This window comes from Lupinus angustifolius, chromosome LG06 (genome assembly GCF_001865875.1).
Source record: "Lupinus angustifolius cultivar Tanjil chromosome LG06, LupAngTanjil_v1.0, whole genome shotgun sequence".
NCBI lineage: Eukaryota > Viridiplantae > Streptophyta > Magnoliopsida > Fabales > Fabaceae > Lupinus > Lupinus angustifolius.
This window is the reverse complement of record NC_032014.1, coordinates 28,798,055-28,817,516: the sequence shown is the minus strand read 5'-3', so window position 1 is coordinate 28,817,516 and position 19,462 is coordinate 28,798,055. Positions and strand designations below refer to the sequence as shown.

General features: G+C 33.0%; 2 protein-coding genes across 3 annotated transcripts; one reads left to right on the top strand and one right to left on the bottom strand.

Annotated features, from left to right (window-relative positions):
* On the bottom strand, positions 568 to 17,844 carry LOC109350707 (U-box domain-containing protein 35-like). Its single transcript, XM_019591970.1, has 11 exons — positions 17,833 to 17,844; positions 6,258 to 6,481; positions 5,604 to 5,713; positions 4,837 to 4,958; positions 4,487 to 4,704; positions 4,027 to 4,090; positions 3,577 to 3,871; positions 3,171 to 3,272; positions 2,265 to 2,693; positions 1,309 to 2,061; positions 568 to 896 (listed from the first exon to the last, which is right to left on the bottom strand). The coding sequence occupies exons 2-11, from the start codon at positions 6,442 to 6,444 to the stop codon at positions 852 to 854; spliced, it is 2,325 nt and encodes a 774-aa protein (XP_019447515.1). The 5' UTR covers positions 6,445 to 6,481; positions 17,833 to 17,844; the 3' UTR covers positions 568 to 851.
* LOC109350708 (pentatricopeptide repeat-containing protein At5g10690) lies at positions 8,517 to 16,937 on the top strand. 2 transcript variants are annotated; one of them, XM_019591972.1, is made up of 13 exons: positions 8,517 to 8,669; positions 8,721 to 8,868; positions 9,715 to 9,900; positions 10,202 to 10,334; positions 11,747 to 11,844; positions 11,985 to 12,146; positions 12,242 to 12,310; positions 12,751 to 12,886; positions 13,426 to 13,658; positions 14,456 to 14,533; positions 15,009 to 15,077; positions 15,379 to 15,555; positions 16,649 to 16,937. In XM_019591972.1, the coding sequence occupies exons 1-13, from the start codon at positions 8,644 to 8,646 to the stop codon at positions 16,898 to 16,900; spliced, it is 1,767 nt and encodes a 588-aa protein (XP_019447517.1). In that variant the 5' UTR covers positions 8,517 to 8,643; the 3' UTR covers positions 16,901 to 16,937. The 2 variants fall into 2 exon arrangements, with proteins under 2 accessions (XP_019447517.1, XP_019447516.1); XM_019591971.1 differs by having other exon boundaries at positions 8,517 to 8,868.

Genomic DNA, 19,462 nt, shown 5'->3' with positions numbered 1-19,462 from the left:
AACTTTAATAATTAAGTTAGACATGGATAGAAATAAAAGTCAAAGAAATGATGTGATAAATAATGATATATTTGAAAATGAATGTATAATATAATCTTGAGTTTCTAAAATATTAACAGATTTATAATTATGAAGGATTACAATCCTAGTGGTTAAACCCAACATGTTTAGATTCATTTTATAAATATAACTTCCGTGATAAATTGAGAGAGTAAAAACTAATTAATTTATGGATGGAAATAAATTCTCAACCAACTCTTTGTATCTTCATTCAATATAGCTCAATTATATAATGTTTATTCAATCACTTCATATTAAATAATTATTAATTTTTAAAAAGCAAGATACATAAATGGTAAATTATGTATTCTGAAAAAGCTTTAAGGGCACACTCATCAAAGTCTTATTTTATTTTATATTTTAGTATAATCAATAGTTTAACTCACCGATAATGAACTAATCCTCAAGTTAAGAAAGAATAGATAAAATAGAATTACTATACTTAATAAAAATATGATATGAATGATTATTCAAAAAAAAAAATTAACTGTTCCCCTTAAATTAAATGGTCCAATTCATTTTTGATTACTAACATTAGTGACTTGGTGTCACTTGAGTTAACACTCTCACACTTAGACTTTTCTAAATTTTCAATTTAAATTGAAATTAGAAAACAAACAAAAATTACAAAAATATAGAAAAATGAAGCAAACTATTACATCAATTCACCTAAGTAACTTAATTTACAAACTATATATGCTAAATATGATTTCATTAAACAAAATTACTATTTTGCTCAATACTATGACTATGTTAATTATCATCACTTGTCAAAAAGAGTTTGATGTGTCTCATGTGCTCTCTCCCGAGGAAGGATGTGAAGAACCACCTCCATCCTGCAATATGTTATAATATCGATCATACCATGTAAGTTTCAAAAATAGAATCTAAATGTTTTAATATTTATTTTTAAATATTTTTCCGGTCTCTAGAAATATATCAAAATTTGATTTTATTTCCAAAAATTTATATTTTTAAGTTTTCCATTTTAATCCTTCGGATTTGATGGCAGACTTAAATAGTCACCTATAAACGATTTACATTTAATCATTTTAGATAAGACTTTGCATCTTATGTCTTATCGCAGCTGGTGGCACAGAGTTAGTTGATGCTTATGCCCTGGATACTTGGATACTGTCATTGTTTTTCCTCTAGGGAAAGAAGTTCACAATCCGTAGACCTTCTACCTCGATGTAGCATTGATTGTGTAGAAAGTTGTGTAAAAGAATAGTATATAAAATAAGTTACCTGAACAGAAACTTGGCTATGGTTTGAAGGACTAATAAAGCCATTCAACAGAGAATTTTGATCATTACTTTCAGCAAGTTCTCTTAACCTGTTTAGTTCTGGTAGAACTTGTTTTCCAAGATCAGGCCTATCTTTTCTCCTTAACTCAGCACATTTGATTGCAATCTTAGCAAGTGTTAATGCTTCCTCTATAGGCCAATCACACACTTTTGAATCAAGCATATCAACAAATTTACCCTTCTCAATAGCTCTTTCAACATGGTGTGTTAAACCCATTGGTGGTCTTGCTGTCAAAATTTGTAGAAAAATGATCCCAAGTGAATAAATATCAGATTTCACACCCAACATTCCAGTTTGTTGATACTCAGGATCAATATAACAGAAAGTTCCAGCAGCTGAAGTCATTCTATATTGAGTAACATTGTTAGCAACAGAAGGTGGAACTAACCTAGCCAAACCTACATCACTTATCTTTGCAACATAGTTTCTATCAAGCAATATGTTTGCTGGTTTTAAGTCCCTATGGACTAGAGGTTCAGGTTTTGTTTGGTGTAGGAATAATAAACCAGTTCCAATCTCAGACACAATCTTGAACCTAAGTTGCCATGGAAGTGCAGGACTATTTCCTCTACAGAAAAGGACATCATCTAAGCTTCCACGTGACATGTGCTCATAAACAAGACAACCATATTCTGGACAAGCTCCTAGGAGGAGTACCATGTTTGGATGCCTTATGCAACTTAGTACCTCAACCTGTAAATAACCATATACACTTTTTTATATTTATTCAGATTCAAACAAATCTTTTTGCATACCATGTCCTATAACAAATAAGTGAAGACAATGTTCCTATGATTTGAACATGTGACCTCATGGGACAACAAATGTTGTCAACTCTTTTATGGGCGAGTTTTTGGACAAACTGCTTAATTTGAAATAAGCTAAAAAGAGTTTACCTCTCGTTGAAACTGTGACCTTCCTTGCGCTGCATCTGGACGCAAAACCTTAACTGCAACAGGTGTATGATCCAAAAGGCACTTATAAACTGGACCATAACCTCCTTCACCAATCTTCAAGGCCTCTGCAAAAAAACTTGTAGCTTCTTCAATCTCCTCAATTGAATACCTTCTATACCTTACATCTTTGTTTGCTAAAGCATCAATTGCTCTTCTTCTCTCCTCTGATTCTTTAAGTGCTTTCATTTCTGCATTAAGTCTCTTCTGTGATTCTAATTCTGCTATCCTCTTTTGTGCTTCAGCAGTCTCAATGGCTGCTTTTGATTTTGCCCTTTCCCTTTCTGCCATTGCCAATGCAGCTTCTTCAGCCATCCTTGCTTCTTCCATTCTCTTCTCTTCCTCTATTTTCCACCTTTGGAGTTCTACTGCCTGTCATTTATGACAACATTACTTCCTAGTATTTATTTCTTCATTATGTGGTTCGGTTCGAACAGTTCCTAAATTTTCAAAAAACATGAACCAAATCGAACTTAAACAGTTACTTAAAAAATCCAAACCGAACATAACCATGTTTTGTGGTTTGGTTTGGTCCAGTCCCACCGGTTTCGCGGTTTAAACCGGAACCACTTACACCCATACATAAAAGGGCGGTCCAGCGCACGAGGATGTCATGGTCAGGTATATGTACACATCCTTATTCCCATAAGCGGAGAAACTATTTCCAGAAGGTCACTAACAAACATAACATGTCACATGTTAACTTAGGTGTGATTCTTGTGCTATTTTCCAATAAAAAGGTATAGCAACAATCATGCATATTGTTACACATGTTATGTCTTTTTTTACTAGATAGCACCAAAAACACACATAAGAAAATGTATGCAAGTTTTGTTGTTATTTTGATACCATGTGCTGTGCTGAGAGTGCTTCTTTACATGCTGTACTATACATTTCCATAGTTTGCTTCAATTCCAACTTCAGTCTCCTCATTTCAGCTTCCACATCATCCTATACATCCAGCACAAGATCATGCACAAGGATATATAGTTATCAGAAATAACAAACTTCGACAATTTATTTATACTTATAAAACATTCTAAGTAACTAAAATAGCTTAGTGTAAGTAAACACCCCCACATGACTTTGTCCACCAACAAGGCGTTGGTGTAATAAAATAAGGTCTTGCTAGATTCCAGATAGACCAAAAGGTCAAATGTTTGGGAGGGGCAGTCACGCACCACAAATGAGCCCTTAGTTGTACAAAAAATGTTATTTTTGTCGGATTACCTAAAATTTATGGGTTCGTACTTACGGTGGTTTGTGACGACGACGAGAAGCCATCACTAGAGAAAGAGTGATCAGGAGAGGTGATATCAATAGATCTCCTTCCAAAATTCAAGGACTCAAAGCTATAGTTAGCATCTGTATCTGAACTATATGATAGTCTAGGATTGGAAAAGCCAGATTCTGAAGTATTATTGTTAGTTAATGTAGGGAACAATTTGTCTATACTTGATCTTCCTGAGCTTACAAATGTTATATCACTATCTGCTGCTGTGGAAATTTCTACATATCTTTCTGCCATTCCTTTCCTAGTGAATGGTGACCTGCTTCCAACAACATCAATTGTTATGTAACCATGCAAAGAAGAGTTATAAGATATAAACCCATGATTGTTATGATAAAATATCTAAATGTGACAACTATTTTGAAGGGTTAATTTGTAGTTGATAATAAAGATGTTAAGTAGCATGCAACAAACCTGAAAGAATCTGTTGTTCCATCGTGTGATCTGCGTGGAGGAACTTCCAGAGGTCTCCTTTCTCCTAAATCCAAACACCTTTTATTAAGACATGATACGAGGAAAATGTAGTTCGATGTGGTTGTACTATCGTAATTTGGCATCACACGACAATTGCAATAAGATACGGTTATGGTGATTACCATGATTATAATATTGCGACTGTACGACGTGATGTGGTTCATAATTTGAAATAATAAATGCAGAATAGAGAAAACATATGAGTGAATAAGGAACCGGACTCCTCGCTAATTAGTTGAAAATACATGGAAAAATCAAACAATAATGACATTTTTATCCTGATACTTTACATTGTTATTACAGTTTTGCCCTTAAAAATATACTAAAAACAAAAACATAACTGTCATCTCGAGTAATGGAGAGAAGTCTGAGTCGTGAATAAGAGATTGCGAAATGTAACCTTTAACACTGCCACCAGAGAGAGGCACACGTGGTGGATCAGATTGGTCTGGTGAGTTAAGAGAGGTTGGAGTAAGTTGAGTAAGAAGAGGTGAAACAAAAGGAACAGGACGAGAAGCAGATCTCATAGATTGAATCTTTCCTTTAGAAACAACATATATTGTACAGAAATCTGGTGCACCTTTTGATATTATTCCTGGAATATCTGATCCCTTGAATCTACACATGCCAGATAATACAATTGTTGTTACCGTAACTTACGACAATTCTAAATGACACGGAATAATACTTAAGTTCTAACAACAACTCATACAACAATGCATATAATCAAACATTCAGATACAACCATACCTAAGAAAACCAGTTTTATTTGAAGAGCCTATAACCAAATGCTCAATTGCTGTGTGAGAAGTGTATTCAATTAAAGCTCTTGCTACATCTCCATCTTCTAGTACAACATCCTTGCAGTGTAACTATGAACCCAATTAAAAATAATCAAGAGTTGATAAGATATTAAACTAATGTCAACAATTCTAAAATGAAAGCCATTGTTACATTTTTTTCTTTGTTTCCTTGGTTATTCCAACGTGTATTTAAATCATGCATAGGAATGAAGTACACGATATGAGATTTACTTTTCTATATGCCCATTTCACATAAGCTTGTCGGACCATGCGAAGAGTTACATTTGACTCATAATTAAAGGGTGCCTTTTGGCCCATGACGAATGCAAATAAGTTGGGCTGTGACTCTGATACTATATTAAGTATTCATCTCAAATCAACTGCGATGAGAAGAATAGTCCAACAGATATCTAAACCATGTATAAGAGAGAATGAGACAAACAACGTTATACTTCCCAACATGTGTTACACTCGTGAATTGTTGTTTGCGTAGCTCGCAACAATTCTAAATGACACGAAAAATACGTTCGACTGAATCACGACCGAGTCGCTCTCTTTATAAAGACGTTACATGGTACTATCAAAATAATACGTATTGAAACCACTTTAATACCTTTCAATTTTCCAAAATGAATCATAATTTAAAATGAGACAAATGTGTGTAGCTTTTTCTAATGTTTTTTTCCTTCAAAGAAAAAGAAAGAGAAAACTTACATCTTTTCTTGCACAGAAGACACGATATGGTCGAAAAATTTCTTTTGTTTGATCATCAGGGTCTTTGGAAACCAATGAATTGTGCTCACTAATACCAAAACCTTTGGCCTCTGCAACCACCAAAGTTATTACAAAATATGGTTCTCACAAATCTTATATTGCTAGGCTTGCATAAATATATTAACAACTCACCAAACTAATGAGATATATAAATGATATGAGGAACTATTATGCTATATCAAGGTTTTAAATTGTACAAATTAGAATCCCCTAGTTACATTATTTCTTCTTCATATAGATAGATATAGGATCTACCGGGGAGTTCCATTGTTACATGAGCATAGGAAAAGTGAAGAGTCACAAGTGAGACACCACATCTTGAACCAAAACAAGCATTAGTTCTATGGGTATTTCCTTCTTATAAACTCTTTCACTCCTCCACGCATATTCAATGTGAGACTTCACACTTGAATAAACCTAACACGTAGTAATGTTGTCCTAAATATGATTATGAAACTGCCCTAAAACCAAACATGCACATTAACCCCAAAAAAGGTAATTGTAGATTGAAATTGCAACTTAAAATCCTAAACTTGTTTTTAACACCAAATTCATATGGCATTAGGAGTATATATAAGGTATAATAATACTCACTTGGGGTTGTAATAGAAGCATGTTTAGCATTGACATGGATGAGAACTACAGTGTTATTTCTTGTAAGAAGATGATCAATGGCCCATTTCAATGCATTTTGGCTCCCTTTATCTTTATCAATTGCTACTGCCACTATTCCATTCACACCATCTTTCTTATCCCAACTACTATTCTTTTGTAACCACATTCCTATCTTCTATTCTTATATCCAAACACTAACACCACTTTGCAACCTTCAAGATTTTTTGTGAAGTGAAAAGAAACCAAACCAAGATATGATGAATAGTCCTATGATCTTGTCAAATATTGCATTGTGTTTTTTCTTCTTATGCCTAGAATGAAACCTCCAATGTTGTTTTGTTTTTTCATCTTGTAAATTCTTTTGATCAAAGAAACATTATTTTGACACTCTTTTTCAATACTTTGGACTCTTAGTTTGATATGTGTAAAGTCTATGTTGATGTTTGTTCATTTTCTGTGTTAGAAGTTAGAACAACAAAAAAGAATGGCAAATAACCCATCTTTGACTTTCTAGATTTAGCAACACATTTTGCTCTCTATCTCTCTCCATTAGAGAATAACCAAACTTTGTGGAGTTATCTTTGACTTAGTCCCTCTTAGATAAGAATAATATGTTCTAATTCTAAAGTACTATGCCCAAACCATAAAACCATTTTAATGCATTTTTATAAAATCATTAAGAGTGTAATATATATGTATTGTCAGGGTAAAGAATTATGCACAATCAGTGTACCATTCACCCTTCATTTGGATTACTTTTTGTGAAAAGTCAAACATAATTAAAAATGGTTGGTAGATAATAGAGTGACAGTGTAAAAAGCTCTTACACTGTCAGTGTATACATCTTTTTCTCTTTTATAAAATCATTAAGAGTGTAATATATATGTATTGTCGGGGTAAAGATTTATATACAATCCGTATTTCATATACTATTTATTTATATATTTTTTGATTAGTCAATGATGATAAAACATGAATAGTAAATGATACAATAACAATGTATAAAACTCATATACTACTATATCATATATTTTCTTCATAATCATTAAACCAATGCAGACCACAACTATTTTGTACTTCAATAACATGTTTCTATATGTCCTAAAAACATGCTAAAAACGTACCCGAATGAAGTTGACATGTATCACTTAATCTAACTCATTATTTTTTAATAAATTGATAAACAAGTATTTGTTTTTCCCATTATGGCAAAAATGTAATTTTATTATAATTGAAATGATAGATGTGTCATTGAAAATTATATTTCCCTTTTATTTTTGAAGTAGTTGTCTCTCCAATAACGGAGAGGATCTTAACTTATTATATTTTAGAAATTTTAGACTTACTTTTTAGTAGGTAGTGATAGTGGTGAGCATGGGTGAGACCGGGTCAGATAAGGTTTGTCTCTTACCCAGTCCTAAATGTTAGTTGGACATTTTTTGAACCCAAACTTGGTCATAGACAACCTGATAATTCTTTTTTTGTAAACTTTTCATTTTGGCCTCTAATAGTCATTTTAGAGTATTTGTTTTTGTGTATACTATTGTAGTTGTCAAATGTGATATTCTTATGTTGAGGAAGAGAGAATATAGAAGTATATTTTTTTTTTGATAAATATTCCCTCATCTTATGAGTTAAAAACTAATCTCTTTCATGAGATATGTATGTTCATTCGAACAAGTATGACTACTACGAATCAAACCTTTGATATTTTAGTCTTTTTATGAATATAAATGTATGGGGAAGGAAGAAATATTAAGTAACACAATCAGAAAAAAATTATAAAACATAAATTAATACAATAGAAATTATTATTTTGACACAATTTATTTTACTCAAACAAACATAAAAAATAAAACAACTAACATTATGATGAAATTTTATTTAATAAAAATCAATATAACATTACATCATCATTTTAAATTAAACAGTATGTTATTATTGCTTAACATCATAACATTATTGTTTATAAACATAATATTGTAATTATATTATTAATAATATAACATCACACTTATAATTTTTTCTTGATACTATTAAGATATTCTTTCACCTTAATTCATTAAGTAACTCATTAATCCATTCTGGATTTTATGGTTCTGCCATTTCTAACGAGTGTCACTTTTACGAATCGAACTATGCCGTCGAACCTTCTTGTAGGGGTGAATTTTCATTGGGGCAAGTCAATTAGGGTCTAGATTAGAAAGCAGAAATTGAAATGGACCAAACCCATTATCCACCACACACACTATCCTGATCTTATGAACAAGATTGCAGAAACAGTGTTTTTCCAAAATTCAAATTCCATGGCATGATGGGAAATGAGTAATAGTGAGGAAAATCAAGAGAAAATTGAATTCAAAAAATGGTTCATCAGAGTCACATTCTCTCATGTACTTCTACTTTCCCACTTCACTCAAATCCATTACTAGTTCATTCCTTTTACAACGTTACACTCTCTTCTTTCTCTTATACTCCTCCAATACGACGTCGTTTTATTAGAACCGCTACTCCTTCTAGAACAACAACCAATCTCAGGCGTCTCACCTCTCGTATCGTTCAACTCACGCGCCGCAAACAGCTTCGTCAGGTAATTCATTACTATTAAATAAAAAGGCGGCTCGTTTATCGAGGGAGGATAGATGCACACAGTCTTCTTTTCGATAACCTTATCGTTGTGTTGAGACACACATCAAATAATTATTAATAGATAATAAATTAAATAATAAAATGAGGTTGAGCTCGAACTGTGATGAGATTGCTGCTTAGTGACCAAATGTGATTAATCGCTAAAAATATAATAATCTTTCATGAGGAAGGTTGCCTACATTTATCTTCTAGGTAGAGCTAGTGTTTTAATTTGTGATTGTAGCCGCAATTATAATCGATGTGGTTGCTTTCGTTGTGGTGCGAAATTATTTTTGATTTAAAAAAATATTTTTGAAATTGATGCGGTCTTATGTGGGCTTATGCGGTCCTATGTGACCTCATGCAGTTGCGTTCGACTCCACACGACCATACCATTGTGATCTAGTGTACCACAATTGCAGTGTAATATGATTTTGACAATCACCGTAACCGCAATATTGCGGTCCACAATTGAAAACAATGGGTAGAGCCTTGACCTTTTGAGGGAAGGAAGACAAAGAGAAGGATTCAGAGTCATTACTGAATCCTTTCCTCGGCCTTCCTCCCTCCAAAACTCAACTCACAAATTGAACCTCGTTTCATTTGCGGGTTGGGTTTCAGAGGCTCAAGAATGGAGAATGGAAGTTTGATAGACATCTTATAAATGTAGTTGTATTTTATGGCTTTTAAGACTTTTCTTTCCATTCGTTGGCCTTCAAAAACCAAGTCGCAAACATTACCTTAATAAATTAAAAGAATGTTCATATAGGAAAAGTTGAGTTTATTTATTTTTTATATGTTGGTATAGATATTGGAAGAGGTTGAGGATGCAAAGAGAGATTATGGGAAGGTGAACACAATAGTGATGAACGCAGTGATGGAGGCTTGTGTTCGTTGCAGTGACATTGACTTAGCAATTAAGATATTTGATGAGATGAAAAGCCCACACCAGGGTTGTGGTGTTGATACTGTTACCTATGCCACACTTTTGAAGGTACCAGAAGCTTTTTCTATAATTCCTTTTTCTTCTTCATTATAGTTTATACTATTAAAAAGTGGAAGACCAGGGGTTTTGACTCCATTTTTAAAAGGAAGTTCAGGATGCAGTGTTTTTAAGCTAAGATTATAATTAAAGAGTAATTTGTGTAATTTACTCTAATTGTTTTCTCGGTACAAACCCACCTGAAGTCCTAACCATGATAGATGACAGATTTTCATGGTTAGGAGGATTTTCGTGCTGTTTGCTCTTTTCTTTATGAGCAAGATTGAAATTATATTTCAAATGTTGCATGAAGGGGTTAGGTGAGGCACGAAGAATCGATGAAGCTTTTCAATTGCTTGAATCTGTGGAAAATGGTATGGCCACAGGAAGTCCAAAGCTGTCAGCTGGATTGATCTTTGGTCTTCTAAATGCCTTAATTGACGCTGGTGAGTCTGTCAGTTCGGTTTCACATGTAACATCCAACTGTGACTTACAAGAATTATAGACACATGTTGCTTAGGGATAACTGGTTATTAGTATCGATTCTATCTAGATTTGTTGTTATTATCTAATCAATCTGCTATTTGCCTTATTCATCTGTGACTGTGTCAGACAATTATTGTTGAACATTTCATGGCAGTTTGAATACTTTGGATTATTGCTACCTGCATTCTACATCTTTTTACTTTTATTTTGTTAATGTCTATATCAATGCAAATGAGAATACCATAAGTGAAATTGATAACATCTATCGCGTTTACAAATATTCATGCTATTTTAAAGAGTAAAAATCAAATTAGTTCTCCAGTTATTTACTGGCCATGAAGTTAGTCCTACAAACAAAATGATCACAAAATTATTAGTCATAGTTTAAAATGGCTATCACATTGGTTCTTACAGGGACTTAATTTTACACTGCATGCTGACCATTTTAAATTTTTAGGGACTTATTTGGTTGTCATTTTCTTTGGAGGACTGACGTGGTAGACATTGTATTTTTGGAGGACCAATATGACATAGTACTTCATTTTAAAACATTGATTCTCTCTTATTTAAAGATTTGTTTTTTTAATGTTATTTTTATACTAATTTTATATGTGGCACCATGGCTATGTTGTATTGTACCTATGAGTGAGAATATGCTAGGCTTTGCTACAAGGGCTTTCGACCTAGCCCACATTTGGCCTTCTCAATACCGGACTATGAAAGACTCAAGTGAGGCACAATCTTTTCTAAAAGCCTATTTAGCTAAATAGACAGGCCATAGGCAATGGAAATAGTCTTTTAAGCTTGAAAAGATGACCTATTTAACTAAATATATTAATATAATTATTTATTGTCAAATATATTATTTATATCATTATATTGTAATTATAATAAGATTTTAAGTAAAAATATTGTTTAGTAGATTTAAAGGTTTGGGTTTGTTGGTAAGGGTGGGAATAGGCTAGTGCACCCAACATGGGCCCTATGATTCGACCTATTTAAGGCCAAGATTAGAGAATCCAAAATGTTACCATTACCTTTGGACATTGTTCAAAACAAATAGAGGAGATCCAATTTTTTATTATAACGAATCATCCCTTACTTTCCCAAACCCTAAGGCGGAGATACAAATTTTTGTATTTGAAACCACTAATGATTTCAGGTACTCAAGCCATACCGGCTAACCGGCCTCATATTTCAGTATAAGTTTCACGCACACACTTTCATCTGTATGTGCCAAATATATAAGATGTTCATGCTTGATTGAAATGTTGTTGGTTTTTAAGCTGCATGTTTGTTTTGGTCTGAGTCTATCACGAAATAATTAAAGCTTCATGTTGACTGGTGATTTACTTGCAATGTTATAGTGCAGGAGACTTGCGTCGTGCAAATGGCCTCCTTGCACGTTATGGTTTTGTCCTTCGTGAAGATGGCAATTTTTCAATCTCAGTATACAACTTACTAATGAAGGTTTTGCTCTGATCCATGCTCTTGTAGGGGAGAAAGTTTCATTATGAGAAGCATGTTAAAGTACCTGGATAGCTAATCATAGCCGTAACTCTTTACAGTTTTAAACATTGAGCACTTTTTTTGCTTTGTTTTGAATTTAGGGGTATATAAACTCAGGCTTCCCGCAAACTGCAATAAACATGCTCAATGAAATACTACATGAAGGAATAGTGCCTGACAGGCTCACATATAATACACTAATTTTAGCATGCGTCAAGAGTGGAAAGTTGGATACTGCAATGCAATTTTTTGAGGAAATGAAGGTAGCAAGGATGCATTTGTAATTTAATGCAATGTTTATGTGGTTTTTGAGAAATATGGAGCTTTTTGAAATTTCAACAACCTTTTATTTTAATAGGGAGAAGCACAGAAATCCATTAATGATGATCTGGTTCCAGATATTGTCACATATACGACATTGCTCAAGGTGAGATTTCTGAAAGTTTTCACTTTATCTTCATTAAGTTTTGTATGGTTAGTGCTGCAGTTATATTCACTAATTTCAGTCACTTCCAGTTTTATTTAAATGTGACATTAATGCTCATGTAGTCATATTTAGCCGATATGCTTTTTTTGGTACTACCAAGGTTATCTCCTCACCTTTTGGGTAAGGAACTAATCTCTTTCGGGGTGTGTGGCTGCCCCTCCCAACAACTGTCGCTCCCAGGAAACGAACCCTTGACCTTTTGGTCATCTTGGGGATCTAGCTGGGCCTTACACCACTAGACCAACGCCTTGTTGGTTAATTGATATGCTTTGAACATTTATTTTTACCAAATTTAGTCTTGGCCTCTATTATTAATTCTATTGTTAGTTTAGTATGGTTCTCCAGTGGCATCTCTCTCAGTTTCTCTCTCTTGATTGCAGGGTTTTGGGCAGGCAAAGGATCTCACTTCAGTTCTGAAAATAGTGCTGGAAATGAAATCATGTCATGAGTTGTACATTGATAGAACTGCTTACACTGCAATAGTTGATGCTTTACTGAAATGTGGCGCATTTATGGGTGTGCTGTTGTTTGATTTAAAGTTCGTTTAGTTTGTTAGAAGATAAATAATATATAGACGAATGATAGCTTGAATAAGATATTCCCGAGGAGTGCTAATACTGGTATTAAAGGGTTCTCATGGTCTATTGGATTGAAGGGTCACATTTTGTTCAACTTCTGATGTGTATTTTGTTGTTAATGATAATCTGTTCTTATTCAGCAATTTTCTAGTGAGAGGTGATAATTGTTTTTGTAACTTATGGTAATGGATGCTGAAGGCTTATTTCATATAAAGAAAAAGTCAAACGGAAGCATAAGGCAACATAAAAATTGGAGTCGTGCCCTTTACCGTATGTATGTGTCACAAAGGCGAACTACTAAACTTAAAAACAGGATAAAAAACTACTGCTTCTCTTGATATTTGGAACATGTCAGCCAGTCCGGCTTGATGGACTTATTTCAACTGCTAATGCTTTCTGCCGTATAGTTCGGGTAGATATTGAGTATTCTTCGCCCCTCTCATTCCTGTCCTAATTGAGTCATCTTTGGGAATTTAGGTGCTCTGTGTATATTTGGAGAAATACTGAAGCTGTCTGGTTGGAGACCAGAATTAAGGCCAAAGCCTCACCTCTATCTTTCCATGATGCGTGCCTTTGCTTTTGGAGGGGATTATGATCTAGTTAAAAATTTGTATAAGCGGATTTGGCCAGATTCTGCAGGAACTATCTTACCAGTTGCCCAAGAAGAAGCCGATCACCTTCTCATGGAAGCAGCACTAAATGCAGGCCAGGTGCGCCTTTTTTATTTTTATTTATAAAAAAACCTAGTCTTTTCTTCTGTCACTACCTTTGTTGGACCCTGTCAGATAGGTTTTTTTAACCTTGTTGTGTAACGAGGAAGCATGTATCAGAAAAACTTTATCATGTGTGAATACATGAATGCCTATTTCCTTAGATCTGTTTATTATTTGCTTAAGAAGCTAGGTACAAAGTCACAGCGTGTAGTACAAGTGAGTAGTATAAGAGTACAACTATAAAGCCACATCAGTAAAAATGATAAACTACAATATAGAAATTCAGACGACGTGACAGCTGCACTCTCAACACTTCTCCATCTCGAGCATATCAATCAAATGCATGAAGCTCGTTACGAATGTAGCTAATGAAATCTGCGGACTCCCATGTGACAGCAAATATTAGGTCTAGTCTTTTTTGTTTCTGGTCCTCAATTTCATTGGGCCTAACTCAGTTTAAATTCTAATTCTTCTGTTGTCCTGGCTTGGCCTGATTGCATGTTTAGTCTGCAATAGACTAACATGCTAAGTAGGCTGCTAAAATGTATTGATTCAATGGATCGGGATAGCCTAATTGATAGTCCTTGTAATTATGCCTACTTGTTGGTTGTTTGAATTGATATGCCTACTTGTTTAAATTGGTTGCATGCTGTCTTCAATTATCACTCTTTTTTGGGGAAAAAGATCTTTCACTTAATTTCCTTTATTTGTAGTTATGAACATTTTGATTGGCACTGGGAAGTTTAATAAATTACATGTTTTTGACATTTTCAGCATCTTTGTTCCTTTGCCAGGTTGATGTTGCTATTAAAACTCTTACCGGTATTATTTCAAGATGGAAGGGCATATCATGGACAACTCGTGGAGGCCTGGTGTGTAATGTAGTAGTCCATGAACATAATTGCTTTGAACAGATGTCTTTATTATATTTTTTCATTGTTAACATTGATTTGCATCTCTACTCTGTTTCCTATCATATTAAGTTTTTTTGTCAATTAGTATTTCAATATATTGCACTGTTTTAAATTGCACTCTGCAACTATAGTTGCAGCCAGAATATTGTGGTTTAGGGAGTCTCCACAATGTAACCACAATTTAAATTTGATATATTTAGTCCTTTTTATAAAGAATGCAAAGGAAGTTTCCTTCGCGCAGCTGTCTTTTCACAAGCTTTTAGTATATCTTCATGTTTGTATTATAAACATAATATTTCCATAGATCAGATGTAGTACAGTTGCCAAATAATATGAAGTAAATTCTTCTAAATAGGCTGATCATCATTGATTTGTATTTTCTCTTCTAAATGATTAAGGTTCTTAACCATTTGCCCATGCTTTTGCTATTTAGGTTGCTATGCGTATTGAAGCCATGTCGGGGTTCTCAAAGTCTGTATTCAGTCCTTACTTACTTCCTCAGGTACTTATGTTTCATTGGCATTGTTTTTTCACAAGGTTACATTGAGTTACACTAAATAACAAATATGGTTTACTTGTTTGTACATGCATCTAAGGCTGTGTGTTTTAAGTTCTTGGGGTTCCTCTAAAACCTAAATTTTTTACTGGTTTTCATACTTAAAGCAAATGAATGTATAATCTGTTCACACACATATTGTCTTGTCTTTCGCCTTTAAGTGACTGGTTGATTTGTTATGTTTTATTTTAGGTAGTTTCTACTTGGAGAACTTGCATGTTGTCTAATTTGTAACCCCTTGGTTTAGGTTTCACCTTCTGAACCGGTTGAGAGTTTCATGATACCATTTGAAGCAACACAGCCACTACAAGGTACCATAAAGCTGGAGAAAGTGGTTACCCGTTTCATTAATGATGCAGTTGTTCCAATTGTAGATGAGTGGGGCAGCTGTATTGGGATCTTGCACCGTGAAGACTGCAATCAGGTATTTTTAGTTATCTTGGAACATCTACTTTGTGAGATTACCATTTCATTAAATAATGTATTCTACAAACCCTCTACATGCTTCAATTGATGAACTTACTACCAGGTAATTGACATAGAGTGAACCTAATAGGATTGTGTGAAACTTATTCTACTTTATCTTTCTCGGGGCATTACATTTACTTCCTCAGTTTCATTATGAAGCACGGTCTTTAACGCAGACATCAGACATTAGATTGAGTATGGACACCCATACAAGGACAATGTCAATATAGGATACAACGCTATAAATAATGTCAGCTAGGTGTTCGAGCTGACAAAATATGATTTTTTATTGGATACTTGGGGAAGGGTGTTTGACATGTGTTGGTGTAGTACACCTCAATAAAGAGAGTTGTCTCTGTTTCATAGGGAAATAACTTATCCATGTACATGGATAGACATGGTTGTTTTTATATTTATCGGGTTTTTGCCTGTGTTGAGTTACGTCAACGATATTACACATGTTTTCATACATCAATGATATTACACATGTTTTCATACATCAATGATATTATACATGTTTTCATACATCAACGCTATTACACATGCTTTCATACATCAATGCTATTACACATGCTTTCATACATCGACTCCTCTCTGGGACAACCCTTGACACATCTGAAGATCCAAACCACCTAATTCCAATGACTCTTACTTGGAGAGTTTAGCAATTGACTAATAACATGAAAGGCAAAGGATATATCAAACATAGTTATTATGAGATAATTTAATTTCCTGATGTGTTTTCAATATCGGCTTTGATTTGAATGGGCTTGCCCTGATGTGGTACTAGTTTAACATTTGGATTCATAGTACCGACTGGTTTAAGTTAGTTTCTTCCAAAATGTTATTTCTGGGGATAGCAATATCATCCTTTGATTGTGCTATTTCAATATCATCCACATTTTTTTGACATGTTTGAGATCACAGACACAAAACATAGACATCAATACAAAATTACAAATTGAATTATCTACATGTTCCATTCATTGGATTTCAATTTCTGTTCATGCCTCAAACTTTGTGTTTATGGAATGAATTTTGTTATGCAGCTGGATGCATCACTTTCAACAATGATGAGAAGCCCTCCTCCTTGTGTTACAATTTCAACATCTATTGGTCATGTAGTTGATTTAATGTTGGAGAAGAGGTACCCAATGGTTATCATTGTAAAATACACTGACTCATATGCTACTTCATACAGTTCTAGAGCAGTTGGAGTTTTTACATCAGAACAATTGAATAGGCTTATCACACCTGTATCTGAATCAAAAGGGACACACATTTCTCTCCATGGAAGATAATAATATAATCTGTTTAGCTTTAACAAAATGTGGTTTTTTGTTTTTTTGTGATATTGATTTAAAAAGAATACATGAGTATATTGTTAAAAATGATGAAAATGAGTTATTCCTTAAAGATGTAAATTAATACACTGCTTAGTAATTGGAAGTGTGGAACTGGCATTTGATTGTTTTTTGTATGGCTGCATCTGATTTGTGATAAGAGTTCTTGTATGCAGTAAACTCTGGTTAAATATTATATATGTCTATATAATATTCCTCAGTGGTGTGAGGAATGTTAGCTTTTTAGATATTGAACATGATCAAAAAGTAATGTTTGATCCTTAAAGCTTGAGGGTAATACTTGTTAGAATGAACAATCATCAACTCGAATAGAATAATTCTTTATTATAAGATGATGGGATATCGTTGATAAACACCATAAAGAATATATATATAACCATTACAAAAAAAAACACCCCTCAAGAAAAGAATTGATCATGATGCATTGCACTGAATTTATTGGTTTTTTCTCTCAATATTTAGTTTACTTGAACTATGATCGTCCCCGTAATGGAGAGACAAGTTCTTGCTTTTATATGTATAATGAATGATAAAAATGTCTTATAATTATATTTAAAGAATAAAAGTATCATATCCTTATGTTTTTTTATAGTGTTTGTGATGTGTTTAACTGCATTTACTTCTACAACTATAGAATATGAAATGAAGGAAAAGTTAAAAAATAATTGTCAATTTCTAAACAGAATATATAAAATGAATAGTTAAAAAAAGATGGACAAATAAGAACATGAAGTATCAACTAAATATTATCTAGATTACCTAAAGTTACAACAAATTGGTAGATAACTAAGTTTCTTAAGCATTACTTTAGAGGTTCAATCATTAAAATATATATAGAAAAAGACTTCATTGATAAGTGAAAAATCTACTTTAATAATTTCTATGTAAAAAAGAATAAATATGATGAAAGCAACCATGATTTACACATAAAAATTGTCTGATTTTGTTTGAATAATATTTTGGTAAGTTATAGCTAGGCGAAATCATTAGTTATGAACTTATGATGGTGAGAACTAGGTATGAGTTTTTCAAATAGAAGATATGAAAGATATAATTTTAGAGTAGCCATATGAGTTTAAAAGGATTCCCAACTTATGTGAAATTACAAAAATGAGTAAAAAATAACTATTATCCCTTTAAAATCAACTCACGTGTTTAATCATTTCAACTCAACTATTTTAAAATCTTAGAATAATCATTTCAACTCAACTATTTTAAAATCTTAGAAGATGAATATTTAATTTAAGTGTGACTTGAAGTATTAAAAGGGAGCTTCAGTGTGAAGGATTAGGAAGGGGGAGGAATGGAAGGGAGAAGGAATGAAATCCTCTCCCTTGTTTGAGAGTATGAAATTTAGATGAAGGAGAGTAAACTAATGATAATGTAAGAATATTTCTTTTATATTTTTCCTTAAAAATGTAATTAACAATGAGAAATGGACAATAACATATAATTATATATTTTCACTAAACATATTTAGCTATTTTGACATTTTATCTCCAAAAAACTCCAAATTGGGGAATTTTAAAAATAGACACATGAAGGGTTTTGGAGGGTTTGAGAAATTCTCCAAAACCTTCCCCTCTTCTTGATCCAACTCCCAAACAAGGGGAAAGCTTTCCAAAGCTATCCATTTCCTTTCTTTCCCTTCCCCTCCAAACCCACACTCCAAACAAGGCTTAGGGTCCTAGGTCCATTCTCAAGGGTGAGTATTGTATTAGTCAATTATAAAGACGAAAGATAAGTTGAACCGAGTTGAACTAGAATTCAACACAATTTAGTTAGATAAGGATTTGTTTGGCTATGAATTCGACTCAAGTTTGAAATGAGCCATATTTCTAGCTCAAATTCTTGATTGAAGTTCACAAACTGTTTGGTTCGACCTATCGGCTCGATTCGTTGTGTCAAGAGTTTTTGAACTATTTGGTTTAACTAAGTAGCTCGATTGATTCAATTTGTTAGCTCAAATGATGATTATTTATTATATATATAATTAAATATTCTCTACACGTGTATATATATATATATATATATATATATTATACTTATAATCGAGTCATCTTGTGAATCCAACGAGTCAAACCATACTTATCTCAAGTTTAACTTATTTATTTATTGAGCTTATTTTTTGGGTCAAATTCTACTTGTTTGTTTTAAAAACCAATTTTTTCAAACTAAATAATGAATTGAGTTTTAAATAAATGTCAAGTGTTGATTTAGTTCAGTAATTGTCCTACTTGATTAAATGCTATGCAGTTTTTGTTTACATGAATTTATGTGAAATGCCATTAGTGTTTGATAATTGAATCTTTTTTACTTTAGTCAATGATATGTATATTTAAAGAAATCTTACTAAATCTAATTATTAGCCAAATTACAAAAAAGAAATAAAAAAAATCCTGACCTTTATTAATAGATATAAAGAGGTAAAAAAAATCATAAGTACATCATTATAAATTATTTAAAATTTTATGATTTATCAATAAAAGTGATTTATAA